Source organism: Coregonus lavaretus, assembly GCF_964263955.1.
Source record: "Coregonus lavaretus genome assembly, contig: HAP1_SCAFFOLD_47, whole genome shotgun sequence".
NCBI lineage: Eukaryota > Metazoa > Chordata > Actinopteri > Salmoniformes > Salmonidae > Coregonus > Coregonus lavaretus.
The window spans coordinates 4053168-4077011 of record NW_028161510.1 but is presented as its reverse complement, the minus strand read 5'-3'; the positions used below and the strand labels follow the sequence as shown (position 1 = coordinate 4077011).

Here is a 23844-nt window from a genome sequence, read left to right as displayed (position 1 = left end):
CAGCTTGGTCTGGTCTAGTTGCTACAGCTTGGTCTGGTCTAGTTGCTACAGCTTGGTCTGGTCTAGTTGCTACAGCTTGGTCTGGTCTAGCGGCTACAGCTTGGTCGGGTCTAGCTGCTACAGCTTGGTCTGGTCTAGTTGCTACAGCTTGGTCTGGTCTAGTTGCTACAGCTTGGTCTGGTCTAGTTGCTACAGCTTGGTCTGGTCTAGTTGCTACAGCTTGGTCTGGTCTAGTTGCTACAGCTTGGTCTGGTCTAGTTGCTACAGCTTGGTCTAGTTGATACAGCTTGGTCTGCTTGGTCTGGTCTAGTTGATACAGCTTGGTCTGGTCTAGTTGATACAGCTAGGTATGGTCTAGTTGATACAGCTTTGTCTGGTCTAGTTTAATACAGCTTGGTCTAGTTGCTACAGCTTGGTCTGGTCTAGTTTCTACAGCTTGGTCTGGTCTAGTTGCTACAGCTTGGTCTAGTTGATACAGCTTGGTCTGGTCTAGTTGATACAGCTTGGTCTGGTCTAGTTGATACAGCTAGGTATGGTCTAGTTGATACAGCTTTGTCTGGTCTAGTTTAATACAGCTTGGTCTAGTTGCTACAGCTTGGTCTGGTCTAGTTTCTACAGCTTGGTCTGGTCTAGTTGCTACAGCTTGGTCTAGTTGCTACAGCTTGGTCTGGTCTAGTTGCTACAGCTTGGTCTGGTCTAGTTGCTACAGCTTGGTCTGGTCTAGTTGCTACAGCTTGGTCTGGTCTAGTTTCTACAGCTTGGTCTAGTTGCTACAGCTTGGTCTAGTTGCTACAGCTTGGTCTGGTCTGGTCTAGTTTCTACAGCTTGGTCTAGTTGCTACAGCTTGGTCTAGTTGCTACAGCTTGGTCTAGGTGCTACAGCTTGGTATAGTTGCTACTGCTTGGTCTGGTCTAGTTGCTACAGCTTGGTCTAGTTGCTACAGCTTGGTCTGGTGTAGTTGATACAGCTTGGTCTGGTCTAGTTGCTACAGCTTGGTCTGGTCTAGTTGCTACAGCTTGGTCTGGTCTAGCATACAGCTTGCTCTATCAGGGTCTAGCTAGGCCAGGTTTCTGTAAAGTGCTTCATGAAATCAGTGAATGACAGAATCCATAGTGATTGTGTCTGTGTCCCCTCTTTATGGTTACCAGGACAACGCTAGCCTGCCCCCTTCCGCCCTCCCAGAGTCCCCGTGTCGTACCTCTCCCAGTAGCACCTTACTGCTGGGTCTGAAGAGGGTGTCTGTGAGGCTGGTGGACTGCAGGAAAACACTGAGGCTGAGTGGAACTACAAGAGGAGGAGAAGAGGAGGAAGAGGGAGATTTAACACATCAAAGTCAGTTCTGAACAAATACAATAGATCTGTTCCCAGGACAACCTGCAGATAGACTGGTATATTTACACCACAGTAGACAGTCCTGTTAGTTGACATGAAGATAGACTGGTATATTTCCTCCAAGGGAGACAGTTCTGTTAGTTGACATGAAGATACACTGGTATATTTCCTCCAAGGGAGACAGTTCTGTTAGTTGACATGAAGATAGACTGGTATATTTCCACCACAGTAGACAGAGTTCTGTTAGTTAACATGAAGATAGACTGGTATATTTCCTCCAAGTTAGACAGATGTGGCAGAAAAACTGACAGTCAAATGATTCCCAGTTATGCTCGTCTATCCCCTAATCCTGCTTTTTTATTTATTGAAATTAGATAATTATCACGTTAATACAATAGAATTATCACGTAAATATGTGACACCCAAATCATGAAGTTATTATGTGAAAATGTCACGTTATAGTAAGCATATTAAGAAACACTGCCCTAGTTTAACACAATGGAAGGTCCCTGGTTGGATTTAGCTTGGAATAGAAGTCAGAAGTTTTGTTGTTCACACAGGAGAGACACGTGACTATCGTGGATCCTCTGGGGAGCCTCAACAACATCATGATGCTGAAGAGGCAGAGAAGAGTCTCTCCAGATCAGAACACCTCAAGAAACCAGAGCGGAGACCCACAGGGAAGAAATCTCACTGCTCTGATAGTGGGAAGAATTGCAAATCTTCAACAGAACTTAAAATACGCCAAAGAAGCCACACAGGAGAAAAGCCACACCACTGCTCTCAGTGTGGAATGAGTTTTGCTCATTCAAGTAGTCTGAAAACACACCTGCTGACACACACAGGTCAGAAGCCTTACCACTGCTCTGACTGTGGTAACAGCTTTACCACCTCAAGTAGACTGAATATACACCAGAGAACCCACACCGGAGAGAAGCCTTACCACTGCTCAGACTGTGGTAAAAGCTTTACCACCTCAAGTAGACTGAATAAACACCAGAGAACACACACAGGAGAGAAGCCTCACCCCTGCTCCGACTGTGGGAAGAGTTTTGCTCATTCAAGTAGTCTGAAAACACACCTGCTGACACACACAGGTCAGAAGCCTTACCACTGCTCTGACTGTGGTAAAAGCTTTACCACCTCAAGTAGACTGAATATACACCAGAGAACACACACCGGAGAGAAGCCTTACCACTGCTCTGACTGTGGTAAAAGCTTTAACACCTCAAGTGAACTGAATAAACACCAGAGAACACACACCGGAGAGAAGCCTTATCACTGCTCAGACTGTGGTAAAAGCTTTAACACCTCAAGTGGACTGAATAAACACCAGAGAACACACACAGGAGAGAAGCCTTACCACTGCTCAGACTGTGGTAAAAGCTTTAACACCTCAAGTGGACTGAATAAACACCAGAGAACACACACAGGAGCGAAGCCTCACCACTGCTCCGACTGTGGGAAGGGTTTTGCTAGATTAGACATACTGATATCACACCAGAGAACCCACACAGGAGAGAAGCCTCACCACTGCTCCGACTGTGGGAAGGGTTTTGCTAGATTAGACATACTGATATCACACCAGAGAACCCACACTGGAGAGAAACCTCACCACTGCTCTGACTGTGGGATGAGTTTTGCTACCTCACACAATCTGGCAGTACACCAAAGAACCCACACTGGATAGAAACCTTACAGCTGTGATCAATGGGACAAGAGATACTCTCATTCAAGTTCTCTGATTAAACCTAAAAAAATACACACAGGAGATCTACAGTGTGGAATGATCTCCAACACCAGACCTGGGTAGTAGAACACAGAGTGTGGAATGATCTCCATCTAGAAAACTATTTTTAAGATGCCGCATACTTGCCGATTTTCTGAACGTACTTCACTCGCTGCAAAGAGGGAGACTAGAAGATGTGACATGTTTGCAACACTGATATTTTGAATCTAACAGTGTCAATTCCATCTCTTGTTTTAAGCCACTGTACCAGTTGTGTTTGAACGTGTTGACTGGCTAAAGAGACGTTCCAGAATGCCTGCCAACTGGCGCTATGGCAACATGTTGCTAAATGAAGCGTGGCCCAGCCTGGTCTGCAGCAGTCAGGTTTACGCTGTTGGCTTTTCAGAGGTAAGCTGTACCCAGAGCAATGGCGGACGCTATATGTTGGTAGAATGACCAGAATTATTATCCATAATGAAGGAGCAAAATGGCGATTTGAACGTTTAGTCCGGTTTTATTGTACAATCTTTTTCCCTAAAAGTAAATTGAATGTCTTCCTTATTTCATCAAAAGTAGATCCATAAACTCAACACTTCCAATACTTTGCATGGGGGTCGTTGGCAAAGTAGTTTTTTTACCAGGAGACTGTAGCGCCCCACAAAATGAACATGAAAATGCTGTAGGAAGTAGCAAGTTAATTTTTTTCCACTTTCCCAAAAAAGTCTGATAAAAACGTATAGCTGAACACAATAGAAAATCTTTGGAGGGAGCTGAAAGTCCGTATTGCCCAGCGACAGCCCCGAAACCTGAAGGATCTGGAGAAGGTCTGTATGGAGGAGTGGGCCAAAATCCCTGCTGCAGTGTGTGCAAACCTGGTCAAGACCTACAGGAAACGTATGATCTCTGTAATTGCAAACAAAGGTTTCTGTACCAAATATTAAGTTCTGCTTTTCTGATGTATCAAATACTTATATCATGCAATAAAATGCAAATTAAATTACTTAAAAATCATACAATGTGATTTTCTGGATTTTTGTTATAGATTCCGTCTCTCACAGTTGAAGTGTACCTATGATAAAAAATTACAGACCAAATACTTGTTCTCCCCACTGTATAGCATATGAAATCTTTGTCTACTTCTCTGCTATTTAAAATCTGAAATCAGAACACTACCACAAAAATACATGTAAAGAACTGAAGCAAGGCACACAGTTTTATTTAATGTACAATTACCAAGATATTATAGTTGTTCTTTAGCACGCTACTCCTACACCGTTGAACTTTTTTATAACATTTATACTTTTTAAACTGTTGAACTTGTATTAAACTTCATCCACTTTAATGGGATTTATTCAATATTCTAAACCTCCCGTTGTGAAAAACTCCCATTCTGAAGCTGTGACTTTCAAATTTTTATTTACTGTAAACAATGTAACTTTTGACACAAATCAGCTACTTTGACAACTTTACCAGCACTTTAGACAAAATCTTAGAGGGTATGAAATCTTCAACATAATTATCTTCTACTGATCAAATGCTACAGCTAGCCGTTTTAGCAACCACATCTCAACTTTATGAATCAACTGATGTTTTGACCACATTCCCAACAAGTTAGACAACTTAGCGTGAAGTAAATCTACTTTTCTGCTATTGAAATCTGAAATCAGAACAGAAATAACTTCTACAAATCAAGAGATACGGCTGTTTTACTAACCCCATCAGCTACATTCATTAAGCTGCACTGTCAAATTAACTGTCATAGAACTTCAGGAATTTCAAATTATAGCACAAGAACTCAAGTAGTGGACTATATATCTACAGTGGAACTTGGGGTACCATCGTATTGTAGTGGACTATATCTATCTACAGTGGAACTTGGGGTACAATCATGTATTGTAGTGGACTATATATCTACAGTGGGACTTGGGGTACCATCATGTATTGTAGTGGACTATATATCTACAGTGGAACTTGGGGTAACATCATGTATTGTAGTGGACTATATATCTGCAGTGGAACTTGGGGTACCATCATGTATTGTAGTGGACTATCTAAAGTGGAACTTGGGGTACCATCATGTATTGTAGTGGACCATCTATCTACAGTGGAACTTGGGGTACCATCATGTATTGTAGTGGACTATATATCTACAGTGGAACTTGGGGTACCATCATGTATTGTAGTGGACCATCTATCTACAGTGGAACTTGGGGTACCATCATGTATTGTAGTGGACCATCTATCTACAATAGCAGAACTTGGGGTTTCTGCTATTGAAATCTGAAATCAGAACAGAAATAACTTCTACAAATCAAGAGATACGGCTGTTTTACTAACCCCATCAGCTACATTCATTAAGATGCACTGTCAAATTAACTGTCATAGAACTTCAGGAATTTCAAATTATAGCACAAGAACTCAAGTAGTGGACTATATATCTACAGTGAAACTTGGGGTACCATCGTATTGTAGTGGACTATATCTATCTACAGTGGAACTTGGGGTACCATCATGTATTGTAGTGGACTATATATCTACAGTGGAACTTGGGGTACCATCATGTATTGTAGTGGACTATATTTACAGTGGAACTTGGGGTACCATCATGTATTGTAGTGGACTATATATCTACAGTGGAACTTGGGGTACAATCATATATTGTAGTGGACTATATATCTACAGTGGAACTTGGGGTACAATCATGTATTGTAGTGGACTATATCTATCTACAGTGGAACTTGGGGTACCATCATGTATTGTAGTAGACCATCTATCTACAGTGGAACTTGGGGTACCATCATGTATTGTAGTGGACCATCTATCTACAGTGGACTTGGGGTACCATCATGTATTGTAGTGGACCATCTATCTACAGTGGAACTTGGGGTACCATCATGTATTTTAGTGGACTATATATCTACAGTGGAACTTGGGGTACCATCATGTATTGTAGTGGACTATATATCTACAGTGGAACTTGGGGTACCATCATGTATTGTAGTGGACTATATATCTACAGTGGAACTTGGGGTACCATCATGTATTGTAGTGGACTATATCTATCTACAGTGGAACTTGGGGTACCATCATGTATTGTAGTGGACTATATCTATCTACAGTGGAACTTGGGGTACCATCGTGTATTGTAGTGGACTATATATCTACAGTGGAACTTGGGGTACCATCATGTATTGTAGTTGACTATATATCTACAGTGGAACTTGGGGTACCATCATGTATTGTAGTGGACTATATATCTACAGTGGAACTTGGGGTACCATCATGTATTGTAGTGGACAATCTACAGTGGAACTTGGGGTACCATCATGTATTGTAGTGGACTATATATCTACAGTGGAACTTGGGGTACCATCATGTATTGTAGTGGACTATCTACAGTGGAACTTGGGGTACCATCATGTATTGTAGTGGACTATATATCTACAGTGGAACTTGGGGTACCATCACGTATTGTAGTGGACTACCTATCTACAGTGGAACTTGGGGTACCATCATGTATTGTAGTGGACTATATATCTACAGTGGAACTTGGGTTACCATCATGTATTGTAGTGGACTATATATCTACAGTGGAACTTGGGGTACCATCATGTATTGTAGTGGACCATATCTATCTACAGTGGAACTTGGGGTACCATCACGTATTGTAGTGGACTACCTATCTACAGTGGAACTTGGGGTACCATCATGTATTGTAGTGGACTATATATCTACAGTGGAACTTGGGGTACCATCATGTATTGTAGTGGACTATATATCTACAGTGGAACTTGGGGTACCATCATGTATTGTAGTGGACTATATATCTACAGTGGAACTTGGGGTACCATCATGTATTGTAGTGGACTATATATCTACAGTGGAACTTGGGGTACCATCACGTATTGTAGTGGACTACCTATCTACAGTGGAACTTGGGGTACCATCATGTATTGTAGTGGACTATATATCTACAGTGGAACTTGGGGTACCATCACGTATTGTAGTGGACTACCTATCTACAGTGGAACTTGGGGTACCATCATGTATTGTAGTGGACTATATATCTACAGTGGAACTTGGGGTACCATCATGTATTGTAGTGGACTATATATCTACAGTGGAACTTGGGGTACCATCATTTATTGTAGTGGACTATATATCTACAGTGGAACTTGGGGTACCATCATGTATTGTAGTGGACTATATATCTACAGTGGAACTTGGGGTACCATCACGTATTGTAGTGGACTACCTATCTACAGTGGAACTTGGGGTACCATCATGTATTGTAGTGGACTATATATCTACAGTGGAACTTGGGGTACCATCACGTATTGTAGTGGACTACCTATCTACAGTGGAACTTGGGGTACCATCATGTATTGTAGTGGACTATATATCTACAGTGGAACTTGGGGTACCATCATGTATTGTAGTGGACTATATATCTACAGTGGAACTTGGGGTACCATCATGTATTGTAGTGGACTATATATCTACAGTGGAACATGGGGTACCATCATGTATTGTAGTGGACTATATATCTACAGTGGAACTTGGGGTACCAAGTTGGAAGACCAATCAGTCTGGTGGAAGTCCTTAAATCGTCCACATTGGAGAATAATGCTACGCCGTGTCGTCAACAGAATCAGTCCACTACATGTGTTAGGTATACCGTGTTAATAAGGATACGCCGTGTCGTCAACAGAATCAGTCCACTACATGTGTTAGGTATACCGTGTTAATAAGGATACGCCGTGTCGTCAACAGAATCAGTCCACTACGTGTTAGGTATACCGTGTTAATAAGGATAAGCCGTGTCGTCAACAGAATCAGTCCACTACGTGTGTTAGGTATACCGTGTTAATAAGGATACGCCGTGTCGTCAACAGAATCAGTCCACTACATGTGTTAGGTATACCGTGTTAATAAGGATACGCCATGTCGTCAACAGAATCAGTCCACTACATGTGTTAGGTATACCGTGTTAATAAGGATACAAGGTGTCGTCAACAGAAATACTGTTTAAAAGTCACACACAATCAGTGGCGACATGTTTAGCAAAAAATAAAGAAGTTGTTTTTGCTTTAATACTTGTTACATATCAGTTTGCAAACAATGTAAAAAAATAAGTTCATAAAGCCGCATACAAACATGGTATTTTTTTTGCTTTTTGAATAAAGGCAGCTCCAAAACGCAGGTGTTTCAGACCAGCTCAGTGTTTTCTGTGGGGGGAGCCAGCGGAAAATACGGAGCGTAGGGGTTAGTAATGTTCTCTAGTTGGGCCGTGATTGGCTCAGTGTTTTCTGTGGGGGGAGCCAGCGGAAAATACGGAGCGTAGGGTTTCACCCCAAATATAGTAGAAATGTGTATACGATATTCGAATTATCATATAGTGTCAACCCACTAACATTACTAAACATTCAAGGGTAAAGAAGAAGGCGGGAACTGTTTTAAGAAAACCACCTAAATGTGGGAGGAGCATAGTGCCTTTGTTTGTCAAGGGGTATAAAAACAGTATGTTTGTGTTTTGTGGACCTTGAATCATTGATGATTAAAACCAGAGCTTTACAACCTCTGGTAATGATTCAAGCTTAGGTTGAATTAGAGATATAAATTCACGTGACAGACTTACACATGTACTGCACCTGGAATTATCCCTCTACACATGTACTGCACCTGGAATTATCCCTCTGCACCATTTAAACATGTACTGCACTGGAATTATCCCTCTATACATGTACTGCACTGGAATTATCCCTCTACACATGTACTGCACTGGAATTATCCCATTGGCTGGCAGAAACTTGCTTTATTGGGCCATCAAAGCTGGCTCAGTGATTTTAGTGATTGGTTCCATTTCAGTCACGTGCATAAGGGCGAGGGGTCCTATTTTGACATAGTGGAAGATATACTGAATTTATTCTGTTTTTCATACTAAGACATGTGTTGCTTTTGCACACATTTGTTAATTGGTTTGTCATTGTTTTGCAATATGTTCAAATCAAATTAAGCTTTATTTATACAGCACATTTCAGATATGGAAATGGCTTCACAGGAAAAAAAACAAATACATCAGAAATATTTACCAGACAACAAACAGAAGAATAACAACTGAAAGACTAAAGAGCATCTAAGAATATAATCCTAAAACTCACTAGTTTCTAGAACTATGGTCTTCCTAAAACTCACTAGCTTCTAGAACTCTGGTCTTCCTAAAACTCACTAGCTTCTAGAACTCTGGTCTTCCTAAAACTCATTAGCTTCTAGAACTCTGGTCTTCCTAAAACTCACTAGCTTCTAGAACTCTGGTCTTCCTAAAACTCATTAGCTTCTAGAACTCTGGTCTTCCTAAAACTCACTAGCTTCTAGAACTCTGGTCTTCCTAAAACTCATTAGCTTCTAGAACTCTGGTCTTCCTAAAACTGACTAGCTTCTAGAACTCTGGTCGTCCCAAAACTCACTAGCTTCTAGAACTCTGGTCTTCCTAAAACTCACTAGCTTCTAGAACTCTGGTCTTCCTAAAACTCATTAGCTTCTAGAACTCTGGTCTTCCTAAAACTCACTAGCTTCTAGAACTCTGGTCTTCCTAAAACTCACTAGCTTCCTAAAACTCACTAGCTTCTAGAACTCTGGTCTTCCTAAAACTCATTAGCTTCTAGAACTCTGGTCTTCCTAAAACTCACTAGCTTCTAGAACTCTGGTCTTCCTAAAACTCATTAGCTTCTAGAACTCTGGTCTTCCTAAAACTCACTAGCTTCTAGAACTCTGGTCTTCCTAAAACTCATTAGCTTCTAGAACTCTGGTCTTCCTAAAACTCACTAGCTTCTAGAACTCTGGTCTTCCTAAAACTCACTAGCTTCTAGAACTCTGGTCTTCCTAAAACTCACTGGCTTCTAGAACTCTCGTCTTCCTAAAACTCATTAGCTTCTAGAACTCTGGTCTTCCTAAAACTCATTAGCTTCTAGAACTCTCGTCTTCGTAAAACTCATTAGCTTCTAGAACTCTGGTCTTTCTAAAACTCATTAGCTTCTAGAACTCTGGTCTTCCTAAAACTCACTAGCTTCTAGAACTCTGGTCTTCCTAAAACTCATTAGCTTCTAGAACTCTCGTCTTCGTAAAACTCATTAGCTTCTAGAACTCTGGTCTTTCTAAAACTCATTAGCTTCTAGAACTCTGGTCTTCCTAAAACTCATTAGCTTCTAGAACTCTGGTCTTCCTAAAACTCATTAGCTTCTAGAACTCTGGTCTTCCTAAAACTCATTATCTTCTAGAACTCTCGTCCCCTTGGAACGAGCCCAAACAAAACTCATCTCCAATACAGAAAAACGTGCAGTCAAAATAAATTGTAAACCCTGATATTCTAAAAGCAGTGCAACAATGTCAATATAATTGTACTAAAAAATTGTCAGTTGGTTGCATAAATAATTATGATTACTAAATGTTACATGAATTGTAAATATGAAATATCAAAACCAAATGTACACCCCTTTGTTAATATGTATTGGCAATAATTCACTTAATGGTGAGGCATGGAATAATTAAAAATGTATATTTTGTCAGGCTGGATGTTTGAAATATGAGTAGGAGATTTGAGTCACGCTTCTTCAGTAGTGGAATAAAGACAATTAGCACTTGAATGTTGTAAAGAAATTCTGGAGTGATGTAAGATTGTTAATAAAACTGATTATAGACCAATTTATTATACTGGGTCCATGTTTATAGGCTGCAAGTACGTTGAAATTAAGTTGTTTTCAAGTCATTGAAAAAACGACCTGAAAATACATATTTTCAACTTCCACTTTCAACAAAAACCCAACATATATTGGATGTCGGTGGGATACTGCCCAATGTCAAAACAGTTTTAACGCGTCCAGATCAATAACCAATATGCAGAAACAGTTTGATATATTGAAAACCTAAACATCAAATGTACTATCAACACAAACATGTGCCACAATAATCATATTACGTGTATTTTTGTAAACGAGCAACTTATAAACTGCACATGTTTGTTTTTAACAAGTACCAAAAAATCACACATGGAAATGGGAGATATCTTTTATCTCACTGGTTAGAGGACAACCTGCAGAAGACAGTATTTTGGAGAGATGCATTTAAATTTAGGGTTCACTAAATAAAGAAACGCAACACTTATTTGTCATCACTCATATTGATATCATGTTGAAATCAATTGCGTGAAAGTGGGGAGATGAGGTTGCACGTCCTGTTAACTAACAGCTCAAACACCACTTGGAATCTGGGAATAATGTGTACATCACTGGACAGAGGACAATTTGTAGAAAACAGCTATCTACATTTTGAAGTGTTGCATTTTGATTCAAGTGGGTCGCCAACAAGGTAAGTGTAACACAACTTTTTTTTTCTTTCACTTTTCGTTAAATCACATAAATACTCTTTCAATTCAGAGCCTGTATTTTTCCCAGAGGCTAATATCCATATCATGCTGAAATAAATAGAACAGGGGGGAAATGTTTAAGGTTCTACATCGTGACATTCATTAAAATACTCCTACTACAATGTTAAAACATTCTACATTGTGACATTCATATCATGAAACAACTCCTTCATGTATGTATTTTCTGATGTTTGATCAGAGATCTTTTATCAGAGTATCGCTTGTCGCATTGAGCGCAGCTATGAGGTTTCTCTCCTGTGTGTGTTCTCTGGTGTGATACCAGGCTGTTTAGCCAAGTAAAACTCTTCCCACATTGATTACAGCTATACGATTTCTCTCCTGTGTGTGTTCTCTGGTGTTTCCTCAGATAGCTAGATGTAACAAAACTCTTCCCACAATGATCACAGCTATAAGATTTCTCTCCTGTGTGTGTTCTCTGGTGCACTATCAGGCCACTTGACTGAATAAAACTCTTCCCACATTGATTACAGCGATAAGGTTTCTCTCCTGTGTGTGTTCTCTGGTGTATCGTCAGATAGCTAGATGTAACAAAACTCTTCCCACATTGATTACAGTTGTATGGTTTCTCTCCTGTGTGTGTTCTCTGGTGCAGCATCAAAGTCTGTGATGTTGAAAAGCTTTTCCCACAATCTGAACAGTGGTGAAGCTTCTCTCCTGTGTGTGTTCTCTGGTGCGCTATCAGGGAGCGTGACACAGTAAAACTCTTCCCACATTGAGCACAGCCAAAAGATTTCTCTCCAGTGTGTATTCTCTGGTGTGATTTCAGGGTGCTTAGCTGAGTAAAACTCTTCCCACATTGATCACAGCCATAAGGTTTCTCTCCAGTGTGAATTCTTTGATGTATTTTAAGGTCTGCTGAACAGGTGAATCTCTTCCCACAGTCAGAGCAGCAATGAGGTTTATCTCCAGTGTGTATTCTCAGGTGTACTTTTAGTGCATTTGATCGTGAGTAACGTTTCCCACAGTCAGAGCAGCAATGAGGTTTCTCTCCTGTGTGAATTCTCATGTGTAGTTTTAGTGAATCAGATCTTGAGTAACTCTTCCCACAGTCAGAGCAGCAGTGAGATTTCTTTCCTGTGGGTCTCTCCTGGTGTTCTGATCTGGAGAGAACCTTCTCTGCCTCCTCAGCTTCATGATGTTGTTGAGGCTCCCCAGAGGATCCACAATAGTCACGTCTCTCTCCTGTGTGAACGACAAAGTCAGACAGATGGTTAAAGGCCCACAAGCTGTACAACAACCAAGAAGTTGAAATAAGTTTAGTTGTTGAAATCCTAAGCAGAGTGCCAGACGACTTTTACTCTCCAATATAGGACCCTTTCTGTGTTTGCTGTTTGTTGCTATGCAACACAATTTGGCTGCAGAAACTCCTCCATGCTAATAACCTCTAGTTATGGATGTAGTATATCTGAACTCCTCCATGCTAATAACATCTAGTTATGGATGTAGTATATCTGAACTCCTCAGTGCTAAAAAACTCTAGTTATGGATGTAGTATATCTGAACTCCTCCATGCTAATAACCTCTAGTTATGGATGTAGTATATCTGAACTCCTCCATGCTAATAACCTCTAGTTATGGATGTAGTATATCTGAACTCCTCCATGCTAATAACCTCTAGTTATGGATGTAGTATATCTGAACTCCTCCATGCTAATAACCTCTAGTTATGGATGTAGTATATCTGAACTCCTCCATGCTAATAACCGCTAGTTATGGATGTAGTATATCTGAACTCCTCCATGCTAATAACCTCTAGTTATGGATGTAGTATATCTGAACTCCTCCATGCTAATAACCTCTAGTTATGGATGTAGTATATCTGAACTCCTCCATGCTAATAACCTCTAGTTATGGATGTAGTATATCTGAACTCCTCCATGCTAATAACCTCTAGTTATGGATGTAGTATATCTGCATGGAGCAACAATGGTGAGCGAACATTTTAGTTTTTCACAACGTATTCTGAATATTACAGCGCACTATCAGTGGAAGATCAGGAGTGCTACTCAAGGAAACTCACATTAAGCTCTGTGTCGCTATTCACTAATTCACCACCGTGGGGGAAAACTCAGGGGAGTTCTCAGAGGCTGCCAGCAACAATAGCCTCCATTTACAGGTTGGCTTATGAGTGCATTTCCCACTACTTTAGGATTATAATTGTAAGGCTCAACAACATATACCTACTGTAGGACCCATAACTTCACCTAACAACATATACCTACTGTAGGACCCATAACTTCACCTAACAACATAGACCTACTGTAGGACCCATAACTTCACCTAACAACATAGACCCACTGTAGGACCATAACTTCACCTAACAACATAGACCTACTGTAGGACCCATAACTTCACCTAACAACATAGACCTACTGTAGGACCCATAACTTCACCTAACAACATAGACCTACTGTAGGACCCATAACTTCACCTAACAACATAAACCTACTGTAGGACCCATAACTTCACCTAACAACAACATAGACCTACTGTAGGACCCATAACTTCACCTAACAATAACATAGACCTACTGTAGGACCCATAACTTCACCTAACAACAACATAGACCTACTGTAGGACCCATAACTTCACCTAACAATATAGACCTACTGTAAGACCCATAACTTCACATACCAATATAGACCTACTGTAAGACCCATAACTTCACATAACAATAACATAGACCTACTGTAGGACCCATAACTTCACCTAACAACAACATAGACCTACTGTAGGACCCATAACTTCACCTAACAACATAGACCTACTGTAGGACCCATAACTTCACCTAACAATAACATAGACCTACTGTAGGACCCAAGAATACTTTGTGAATAATCCCACTAGCCTACTCTGTAAAGTTTTGTCATTCTAAATGTCCTGAATAAAGGAAAATAGCTCTGTATGTTGTGCCAAAGCCTCTCCATCAAGGAACAGTCCTCTACACATTATGGGGAAAGTTTCCCTGTGTCCAAACTGACACACAGAAACATATAAAACATGACCACATTATCTTGATGCTTTCTGTTAGATCTAACGAGACCCTACTGTAAACCAATCAGACCCTACTGTAAACCAATCAGACCCTACTGTAAACCAATCAGACCCTACTGTAAATCAATCAGACCCTACTGTAAATCAATCAGACCCTACTGTAAATCAATCAGACCCTACTGTAAATCAATCAGACCCTACTGTAAATCAATCAGACCCTACTGTAAACCAATCAGACTAAACCCTACTGTAAATCAATCAGACTAAACCCTACTGTAAATCAATCAGACCCTACTGTAAATCAATCAGACAATAACACATTATAAACATCCATTTGATAGGGATATTTGATCCAACGTGGAGAACGGCATTAACTGTCTTTCCTGGCATAACGAATGAGATGCCAAGATATTCTCGACATTCCTTCTGAACGACGTTTTCACCGCACTTTGGCTGTTGCATCGCGTACCGTTTGTCACCTTCAATCAAGTTAAGGCGACTCTCAGAAGCATTGGATTTTGCGAACCGTGAAATGTAGGATTTCTGTGGCCATGAAAACTGTTTTTTCCAAGCGTAACATAAGGAGACACTAAAATGTTACGTAGGTAGAGCGCATTTCAGAGATCTGAATACAAAACACTGTCCGACAGCAAGATCCAGTATTTAAGATGGAGTTCATCATATGACAAGCTTAACGTTATGACTATAACTACTGTTCCCTGAAGGAGGGAAACTAGGTACAACATACTATTAAATCTGCGACTCGCCTTCCACAGGTGACGAGCCTGAGGTTCGGATTAATTCCTTCAATTTAATACCGCTCTTCACCGAACCCAGGAACGGGCGGTGCGGGGCCAAACAGGTGTTGTTCCTTGTTAAGTTAAAAGTCATAACATTACGTTCCGTTTCAGTCGGTCAACTTCGGTACAACATACTATGGGGAAATAGAATCCCGCCCCAGACCAACCCCAACGGATACTAAATGAAAAGGCTCATTGCAGACCACCCAGACCTGACCCAGCAAGATGCGGCAGTCTGGGTATTTCACACATGGTGCGCTGCCTAGTGACTTCCCCCAGCTGTTAGCACACTGGGAGCAGTGACGTCCAAGTCTCCCCCAGCTGTTAGCACACTGGGAGCAGTGACGTCCAAGTCTTCCCCAGCTGTTAGCACACTGGGAGCAGTGACGTCCAAGTCTTCCCCAGCTGTTAGCTGTTAGTGCACTGGGAGCAGTGACGTCCAAGTCTCCCCCAGCTGTTAGCACACTGGGAGCAGTGACGTCCAAGTCTTCCCCAGCTGTTAGCACACTGGGAGCAGTGACGTCCAAGTCTTCCCCAGCTGTTAGCACACTGGGAGCAGTGACGTCCAAGTCTTCCCCAGCTGTTAGCACACTGGGAGCAGTGACGTCCAAGTCTTCCCCAGCTGTTAGCACACTGGGAGCAGTGACGTCCAAGTCTTCCCCAGCTGTTAGCACACTGGGAGCAGTGACGTCCAAGTCTCCCCCAGCTGTTAGCACACTGGGAGCAGTGACGTCCAAGTCTCCCCCAGCTGTTAGCACACTGGGAGCAGTGACGTCCAAGTCTCCCCCAGCTGTTAGCACACTGGGAGCAGTGACGTCCAAGTCTTCCCCAGCTGTTAGCACACTGGGAGCAGTGACGTCCAAGTCTTCCCCAGCTGTTAGCACACTGGGAGCAGTGACGTCCAAGTCTTCCCCAGCTGTTAGCACACTGGGAGCAGTGACGTCCAAGTCTTCCCCAGCTGTTAGCACACTTGGAGCAGTGACGTCCAAGTCTTCCCCAGCTGTTAGCTGTTAGCACACTGGGAGCAGTGACATCCAAGTCTCCCCCAGCTGTTAGCACACTGGGAGCAGTGACGTCCAAGTCTTCCCCAGCTGTTAGCACACTGGGAGCAGTGACGTCCAAGTCTCCCCCAGCTGTTAGCACACTGGGAGCAGTGGCGTCCAAGTCTTCCCCAGCTGTTAGCACACTGGGAGCAGTGACGTCCAAGTCTCCCCCAGCTGTTAGCACACTGGGAGCAGTGACGTCCAAGTCTCCCCCAGCTGTTAGCACACTGTGAGCAGTGACGTCCAAGTGGTAAAACCTCACAGAAATGTGTGGTGATGCCCAACTCGCCGCAGCACAAATACCTCCTACAGTCAAACCTTTAAATATCGCCCAAGACGTTGCCAGACCCCTGGTGGAGTGGGAGCGTACACCGCTGGGTAACCTTTGACCCTTGCTGCTATACGCCAGTGGGAGAGAGACACTGTTTAGGGAGCGCCCTACCGTGAGCCTGAATATCCCCAATATTTTCCGTCACCCTCTGTCAAAAAGGTACCCAAGCTTGGACAGTTACAGAACACATGGATCATGTCACCTGTACTTGACTGACATCTCCGGCAATAGGTTGGATTATATCAAACCCATTCTGTTCAACCTCAGAGGAGTCTGATAAATCCTATTGAATCAGCTTGGACCGGGCATCTCTCATAGGGAGGAGCAACTGTTGTACTGTTATATGAATCAGCTTGGACCGGGCATCTCTCATAGGGAGGAGCATCTGTTGTACTGTTATATTCCATTCCTCTCCAAATGTTACCTCCAGGTCTTTTACCCATAAGGCCTTTAGGCCTTTACAAGGTCCATTAAATCCATATATAAGGTGGCTGTATATGTATATACATATATATATATATATATATATTAATAACAACCCTGCGGTATATGGTCATTAACAAAGGATTTCTATCTTAACACTTATATCAGAATGTACAGGGAATTAGTTGGTATTCTGTCTTACCTTAAACATACAATCTCTAAGCTGGAGATATCTCCAAAAGTCTCTGTAAATTACACTTGCACCTTAGTTCTTCAAAAAGAGCTAAAAGTGTTTTCTTGACAACCAATGTTCTTTATCCCCTTTCTAAACGAATCTTTCCAGAAAACCAAGTGTCCCCCCATTTTCCATGTAGGGTTGTTCCATAACGAAGCAGAGCTCGTCAAGAAAGGGGAAGATCTCTCTCTCTTATGAATCTGACTCCGTATATTTTTAGTATGGGGACATTATCGGATTCTGCAGTCCCACCTTTTGTTGACTCAAATAATCTGATGCTCCGAATGGGGCATTAAGTTCCTCTTCCATGTCCACCCAAATTGGCCAATTAGAGTTCTCAATAAAGAGACTATTTTGGGCAGTTATAAAGGCTTCTTGATATAATTGCATGTTGGGGAACTTTCATTCTCCCTTCTCAGTCTTTGTCTGTAATCTCGCTAGTTTCATCCTGGCCCTTTTACAGGCCCAAATAAACGGAGCAATCATTCTGTCTATGGATTTAAAGGTGTAGACAGGTATGGACAGTGGTAACACGCGGATGACGTAATTCAGTTTAGGAGCTATGACCATCTTTAGAACCTGTATCCTACCCCATAATGAGATTCGTAGTTTATCCCAGTTTTTCAACTGGAGTGGAATGTTGTTCAATAGTGGGTCAAGGTTTTTAGAAATCTTGTTCCCTAGACCAGGATTTAAAGCGATCCCCAGGTACTTCAAGTTTTTAGGGACTCGTTGAAACCTCCAGTTGAGGAAGTCATTTCTCAGACACTGTTTTGATAGGGGCATTACTTCAGATTTGGTCCAGTTTACTTTATAGCCCGATATCTCTGAAAATGCATTTACTAGGTCCGGTAAAAGAGATATGGAGAGTTGGGGGTCTGACATTAATAGTAATATATGTCGTCTGCATAAAGCAGTAGTTTATTCTCCCTACCTCCCATAGTAACCCCTTTGATTGACTGATGCAGCCTAATGGCTTCGGCTAATGGTTCTAATGCTATAATAAATAGGAGAGGAGAGAGACAGTCACCTTGTCTCGTGCCTCACCCTACTGAAAATGGAGACGATCGTAGTCCGTTAGTGACTACTATGGATTTGGGGTCGTTGTACACACATTTAATAATATTCTGAAAGCCCTGTCCAAATCCAGATGTATTTAGAGTTTAAGGCAGGTAGTCCCAGCCCACCCTATCAAAGGCTTTCTCTGTGTCTAGGGATAAGGCTGTCACTGAAGTATCCAAATCTTTTGCCTTCCAGATGACATGGAGTCAGGTCAAGACCCTGGTGAGGACGACGAGCACACAGATGAGATTCCCTGAGACGGTTTCTGACAATTTGTGCAGAAATTATTTGGTTGCGCAGACCCACGTTTCATCAGATGTCCGGGTGGCTGGTCTCAGATGATCCCGGAGGTGACCAAGCCAGATGTGGAGGTCCTCAAAACTTGAGACATCTGTGGCATTGTGTTCTGTGACAAAACTGCACATTTTAGAGTGGCCTTTTATTGTCCCCAGCACAAGGTGCATCTGTGTAATGATCATGCTGTTTAATCAGCTTCTTGATATGCCACACCGGTCAGGTGGATGGATTATCTTGGCAAATGAAAAATGTTCATTAACAGGGATGTAAACAAATGTGTGCACAAAATTTGAGAGAAATAAGCTTTTTGTGCGTATGGAACATTTCTGGGATCTTTTATTTCAGCTCATGAAACATGGGACCAACACTTTACATGTTGCGTTTCTATTTTTGTTCAGTATATTTGTCCAGCCTTTGCTGATCTGCCAGCAGATGTGCATAATATGCTGCGACCCTTAATGAAAAGGTATTTAATAACTGCAAATAACAAAAATGTAGCTAAACTTAAAACATGTTTCACCGGTGCGGTTGAATGCAGCATTGCTGTGTGGTGTCAGTCAAAATGTCTTGTAGTCGAGTCTAGACTGCTGCTCAAATGTTGCTGTAATAGACCTACATGTTTCTCCTTTGCACAGTGTTTTGTTGAAAGTTTAGTTTTCTGGTTCTTCATTGTCAAGCTTTAAAAACCGAAGCCTGACTGAAACATTTCCAGTAGCCTAGGACTGTAGCGTGTGTCTGTACCCTTTCCCTCCGCTGACTGCTCTAAGCGGGACACACGAAAGCAGCGCAACTGACGTTGAATTCACCGATGCGAGCACAACAGGCTGTAATTTCATAAAGTAGATGACTCAACTTTTGACTCATTTATACTTGCTTGTGTGTCCTATTGTCCTTTAGTAGTAAACCCGCGTGTGAATCCTTTATCTTTTCAGTATAATTTGTTTATACATTTATCCTACAACATGTTTAAACTTTCGGTCTGGTAGATACCATTAGTGATATGATCCAGTGTTTTGGCTGGCTCGTGTGTGGGTCTGTGTGTGGATCTGGGAGGAGGGGTATGTCTGTCGCAATGCACTGACGTTTGGCGTGCAGCACTTTGGCAGTGCTTGCTGGGAGTTGTAGTGCAGTCCATCATGGGCGGTATGTATGGAAGCGGGCCAAAATGTTTTGACAACCCAAATAACTTCGCGGGCCGGATAGAAATGTGTGACGGGGACCTCCCGAGAGGCGCAGAGACCCTAAGGTCTAAAGGTCTAAAGGTCACTGCCTCCCGAGAGGCGCAGGGACCTAAGGTCTAAAGGTCTAAAGGTCACTGCCTCCCGAGAGGCGCAGGGACCTAAGGTCTAAAGGTCTAAAGGTCACTGCCTCCCGAGAGGCGCAGGGACCTAAGGTCTAAAGGTCTAAAGGTCACTGCCTCCCGAGAGGCGCAGGGACCTAAAGGTCTAAAGGTCACTGCCTCCCGAGAGGCGCAGGGACCTAAGGTCTAAAGGTCTAAAGGTCACTGCCTCCCGAGAGGCGCAGGGACCTAAGGTCTAAAGGTCTAAAGGTCACTGCCTCCCGAGAGGCGCAGGGACCTAAGGTCTAAAGGTCACTGCCTCCCGAGAGGCGCAGGGACCTAAGGTCTAAAGGTCTAAAGGTCACTGCCTCCCGAGAGGCGCAGGGACCTAAGGTCTAAAGGTCTAAAGGTCACTGCCTCCCGAGAGGCGCAGGGACCTAAGGTCTAAAGGTCTAAAGGTCACTGCCTCCCGAGAGGCGCAGGGACCCTAAGGTCTAAAGGTCACTGCCTCCCGAGAGGCGCAGGGACCTAAGATCTAAAGGTCTAAAGGTCACTGCCTCCCGAGAGGCGCAGGGACCTAAGGTCTAAAGGTCTAAAGGTCACTGCCTCCCGAGAGGCGCAGGGACCTAAGGTCTAAAGGTCTAAAGGTCACTGCCTCCCGAGAGGCGCAGGGACCTAAGGTCTAAAGGTCTAAAGGTCTAAAGGACAGCTGAATACTTTCCGAATGCACTGTATATTTGCGACCGTTCGACTAAAACAATATTGGTCGACCAACAGCCTATCGACCAAACAATCAACCAGTCGACTAAATGGGGTCAGCCCTAATAGCCATTGATTCTTGAAGAATCAAACTTATAAATGCCTCATATGTTTCAACTGTATTTCCCCATCACAAACCAAAATATAAGCTTGTATAAAGCCACTATTTGTAAACAAACACTGTATATCTTCAAAACCAGGTTAAAACTATGATTTTGACCTCATGGATGGCCAGTCCTTGTATTCATAGTGTAGTGAATTCCAGGGGTAGCCCTGAGCTGGACTCAAACCTAGGTCCAGAGACTGTCAAGCCAACACCTTATAACTGTTATACCAAGATGTCTGAACTTCTTGATGAGGTCGCTAGGTTTTGGGTTAAGGTTGCTACAATCGCTTTCTCTATGAATTTGAGAGTGGTTACATTTCTCCAACCTCCATCCCTCAGCTATTTACCAAACCAAGTCTCTGGGCAGTCATTTTGTTGCTGTTTAAATCCTAGGATGTCCCTTAAAAAAAGCCACACATCAATAATAATAATCATAATAATAATAATATGCCATTTAGCAGACGTTTTTATCCAAAGCAACTTACAGTCATGCATGCATACATTTTTGTGAATGGGTGGTCCCGGGGATCGAACCCACTACCCTGGCGTTACAAGCTCCGTGCTCTACCAGCTGAGCTACAGAGGACCAATCTGCAGTTCAAATAATAACAAAGCTGTCATTCTGCCACTGTTTTGGTAATAAAATGATGGATGGGACTGGAGAAATGTAACTACTCTCAAATAAATAGACATACAGACCTATGGATGCAAGGACTGACCATCAATGATATCACCATTATAGTTTTAACGATGTTGATGCTATACAGTGTTGGTTTACATTTACATTGTTTCTAAACATTGGAGTAAAAAAAGCTTATTTTGGGATCTGATGGGGTATGACAGTTGAACTAAGCTCATGAGGCATGTGTTATATTCTTCAAGAATCAATGGATATATATAAATAATTTAAAAGTCCAAATATGGATGTAGCAACTACAGATTTCACCTTTAACACCACACATCAGTTCAACAACTGCAGAGTTTATGTCTCTGTTTTTAAGACAGTACTTACTAGTGTTAATCAGGGCCCGGTTACCCAAAACCATCTTACTGCTAAGTTCATCAGTAGAACCATTGGATGCCTTAAGATGCCTTTGGGAAACCGGAACCAGATATCCAGTTTCCTCCTCTTCTTCCTCCTCCTTTTTCGATGTGACAGTCATCTCCTCCTCCTCCTCTTTCACTCCAAAAACTGCTTCCTCCTCTTCTTTTACTGTAACATCCTCCTCCTTTTTCACTCTGAACGCGTCTTCCTCTTCTTTCACTGTAACATCCTCCTCCTCTTTCACTCTGAACGCGTCCTCCTCTTCTTTCACTGTAATATCCTCCTCCTCTTCCACTCTGAACGCGTCTTCCTCTTCTTTCACTGTAACATCCCCCTCCTCTTTCACTGTAACGTTTTTCTCTTCTTCTTTCACGGTAACAGTCTCACCCTCTACTTGTTTTTGTATTGTAACATCCTCCTCTTCCTCCTCCTCTTTCACTAGAGCTTCTTTCTCCGTCCAGCAGACCTCCTCTTCTTTAGCAGGAGGAGAGTAGCTTAGTGACCTCATGGTCGGGGATGTTAGCTAGCTAGGCTAGTGCTAACTTAACCAGCCAGATAGCTGACCAATAACAACAACACCGTAAATATGAAATTAAATGGGATAACTAACTAGACGACAGAAGTGGGTTTAAAACACAGTGGCTAATATACACGAAAGCGTCTAAAGAGCTTTATTGGTTGGGCTATTTTGGCTAGCAAGCTACCGAGGTGTCTGACTAACTGTTGCTGCTGTTGAAAGAAGCGTCCCGTCCACTAGATTATACGTCACACTAGCAGCATAGCCTTAAAGTCCCACATCGCCATCTGCTGACTGGAGTGGGTAACGAAGTTGAGTAAAATGTAGATTTTATTTTTAGACAAAAAGTTAAAGGGTAGGAAGCATGAGTTTTTACTCACCAATGTAACAACACAGTGTCGTTTTAAAGACTTAGTAACTTAGTTGTAGTCAAGATCTGGTTGATCTACAAATCACCTGATTGGTTTAGTATTGGGTATTTAGTATATTAAATCACCTGATTGGTTTAGTATTGGGTATTTAGTATATTAAATCACCTGATTGGTTAATATTGGGTATTTAGTATATTAAATCACCTGATTGGTTTAGTATTGGGTATTTAGTATATTAAATCACCTGATTGGTTTAGTATTGGGTATTTAGTATATTAAATCACCTGATTGGTTTAGTATTGGGTATTTAGTACATTAAATCACCTGATTGGTTTAGTATTGGGTATTTAGTATATTCAATCACCTGATTGGTTTAGTATTGGGTATTTAGTATATTCAATCATCTGATTGGTTTAGTATTAGGAATTTAGTATATTAAATCACCTGATTGGTTTAGTATTGGGTATTTAGTATATTAAATCACCTGGTTGGTTTAGTATTGGGTATTTAGTATATGAAATCACCTGATTGGTTTAGTATTGGGTATTTAGTATATTAAATCACCTGATTGGTTTAGTATTGGGGTTTTAGTATATTAAATCACCTGATTGGTTTAGTATTGGGTATTTAGTATTTTAAATCACCTGATTGGTTTTGCATTGGGTATTTAGTATCTTAAATCACCTGATTGGTTTACATTGGGTATTTAGTACATTAAATCACATGATTGGTTTAGTATTGGGTATTTAGTACATTAAATCACCTGAATGGTTTAGTATTGGGTATTTAGTATATTAAATCACCTGATTGGTTTAGTATTGGGTATTTAGTATATTAAATCACCGTATTGGTTTAGTATTGGGTATTTAGTATTTTAAATCACCTGATTGGTTTAGTATTGGGGATTTAGTATATTAAATCACCTGATTGGTTTAGTATTGAGTATTTAGTATATTAAATCACCTGATTGGTTTAGTATTGGGTATTTAGTATATTAAATCACCTGATTGGTTTAGTATTGGGTATTTAGTATATTAAATCACCTGATTGGTTTTGCATTGGGTATTTAGTATCTTAA

At 41.7% G+C, this 23844-nt stretch overlaps 1 protein-coding gene across 1 annotated transcript; it reads right to left on the bottom strand.

The window, feature by feature from the left end:
• Nucleotides 1-9070: 9070 nt before the first annotated feature.
• On the bottom strand, nt 9071-22618 carry LOC311120578 (uncharacterized protein). Its single transcript, XM_084195166.1, has 2 exons — nt 21846-22618; nt 9071-12686 (listed from the first exon to the last, which is right to left on the bottom strand). The coding sequence occupies exons 1-2, from the start codon at nt 22384-22386 to the stop codon at nt 11653-11655; spliced, it is 1575 nt and encodes a 524-aa protein (XP_084051292.1). The 5' UTR covers nt 22387-22618; the 3' UTR covers nt 9071-11652.
• Nucleotides 22619-23844: the final 1226 nt, after the last annotated feature.

Excerpts from the sequence above, each read along its gene's own strand:
- LOC311120578 (XM_084195166.1), bottom strand. The coding sequence starts at position 22,386 with ATGAGGTCACTAAGCTACTCTCCTCCTGCTAAAGAAGAGGAGGTCTGC. Across the intron at positions 12,687-21,845 it reads CCGGGCCCTGATTAACACTA|GAGAGAGACGTGACTATTGT; the intron begins GTAAGTACTGTC and ends TCGTTCACACAG.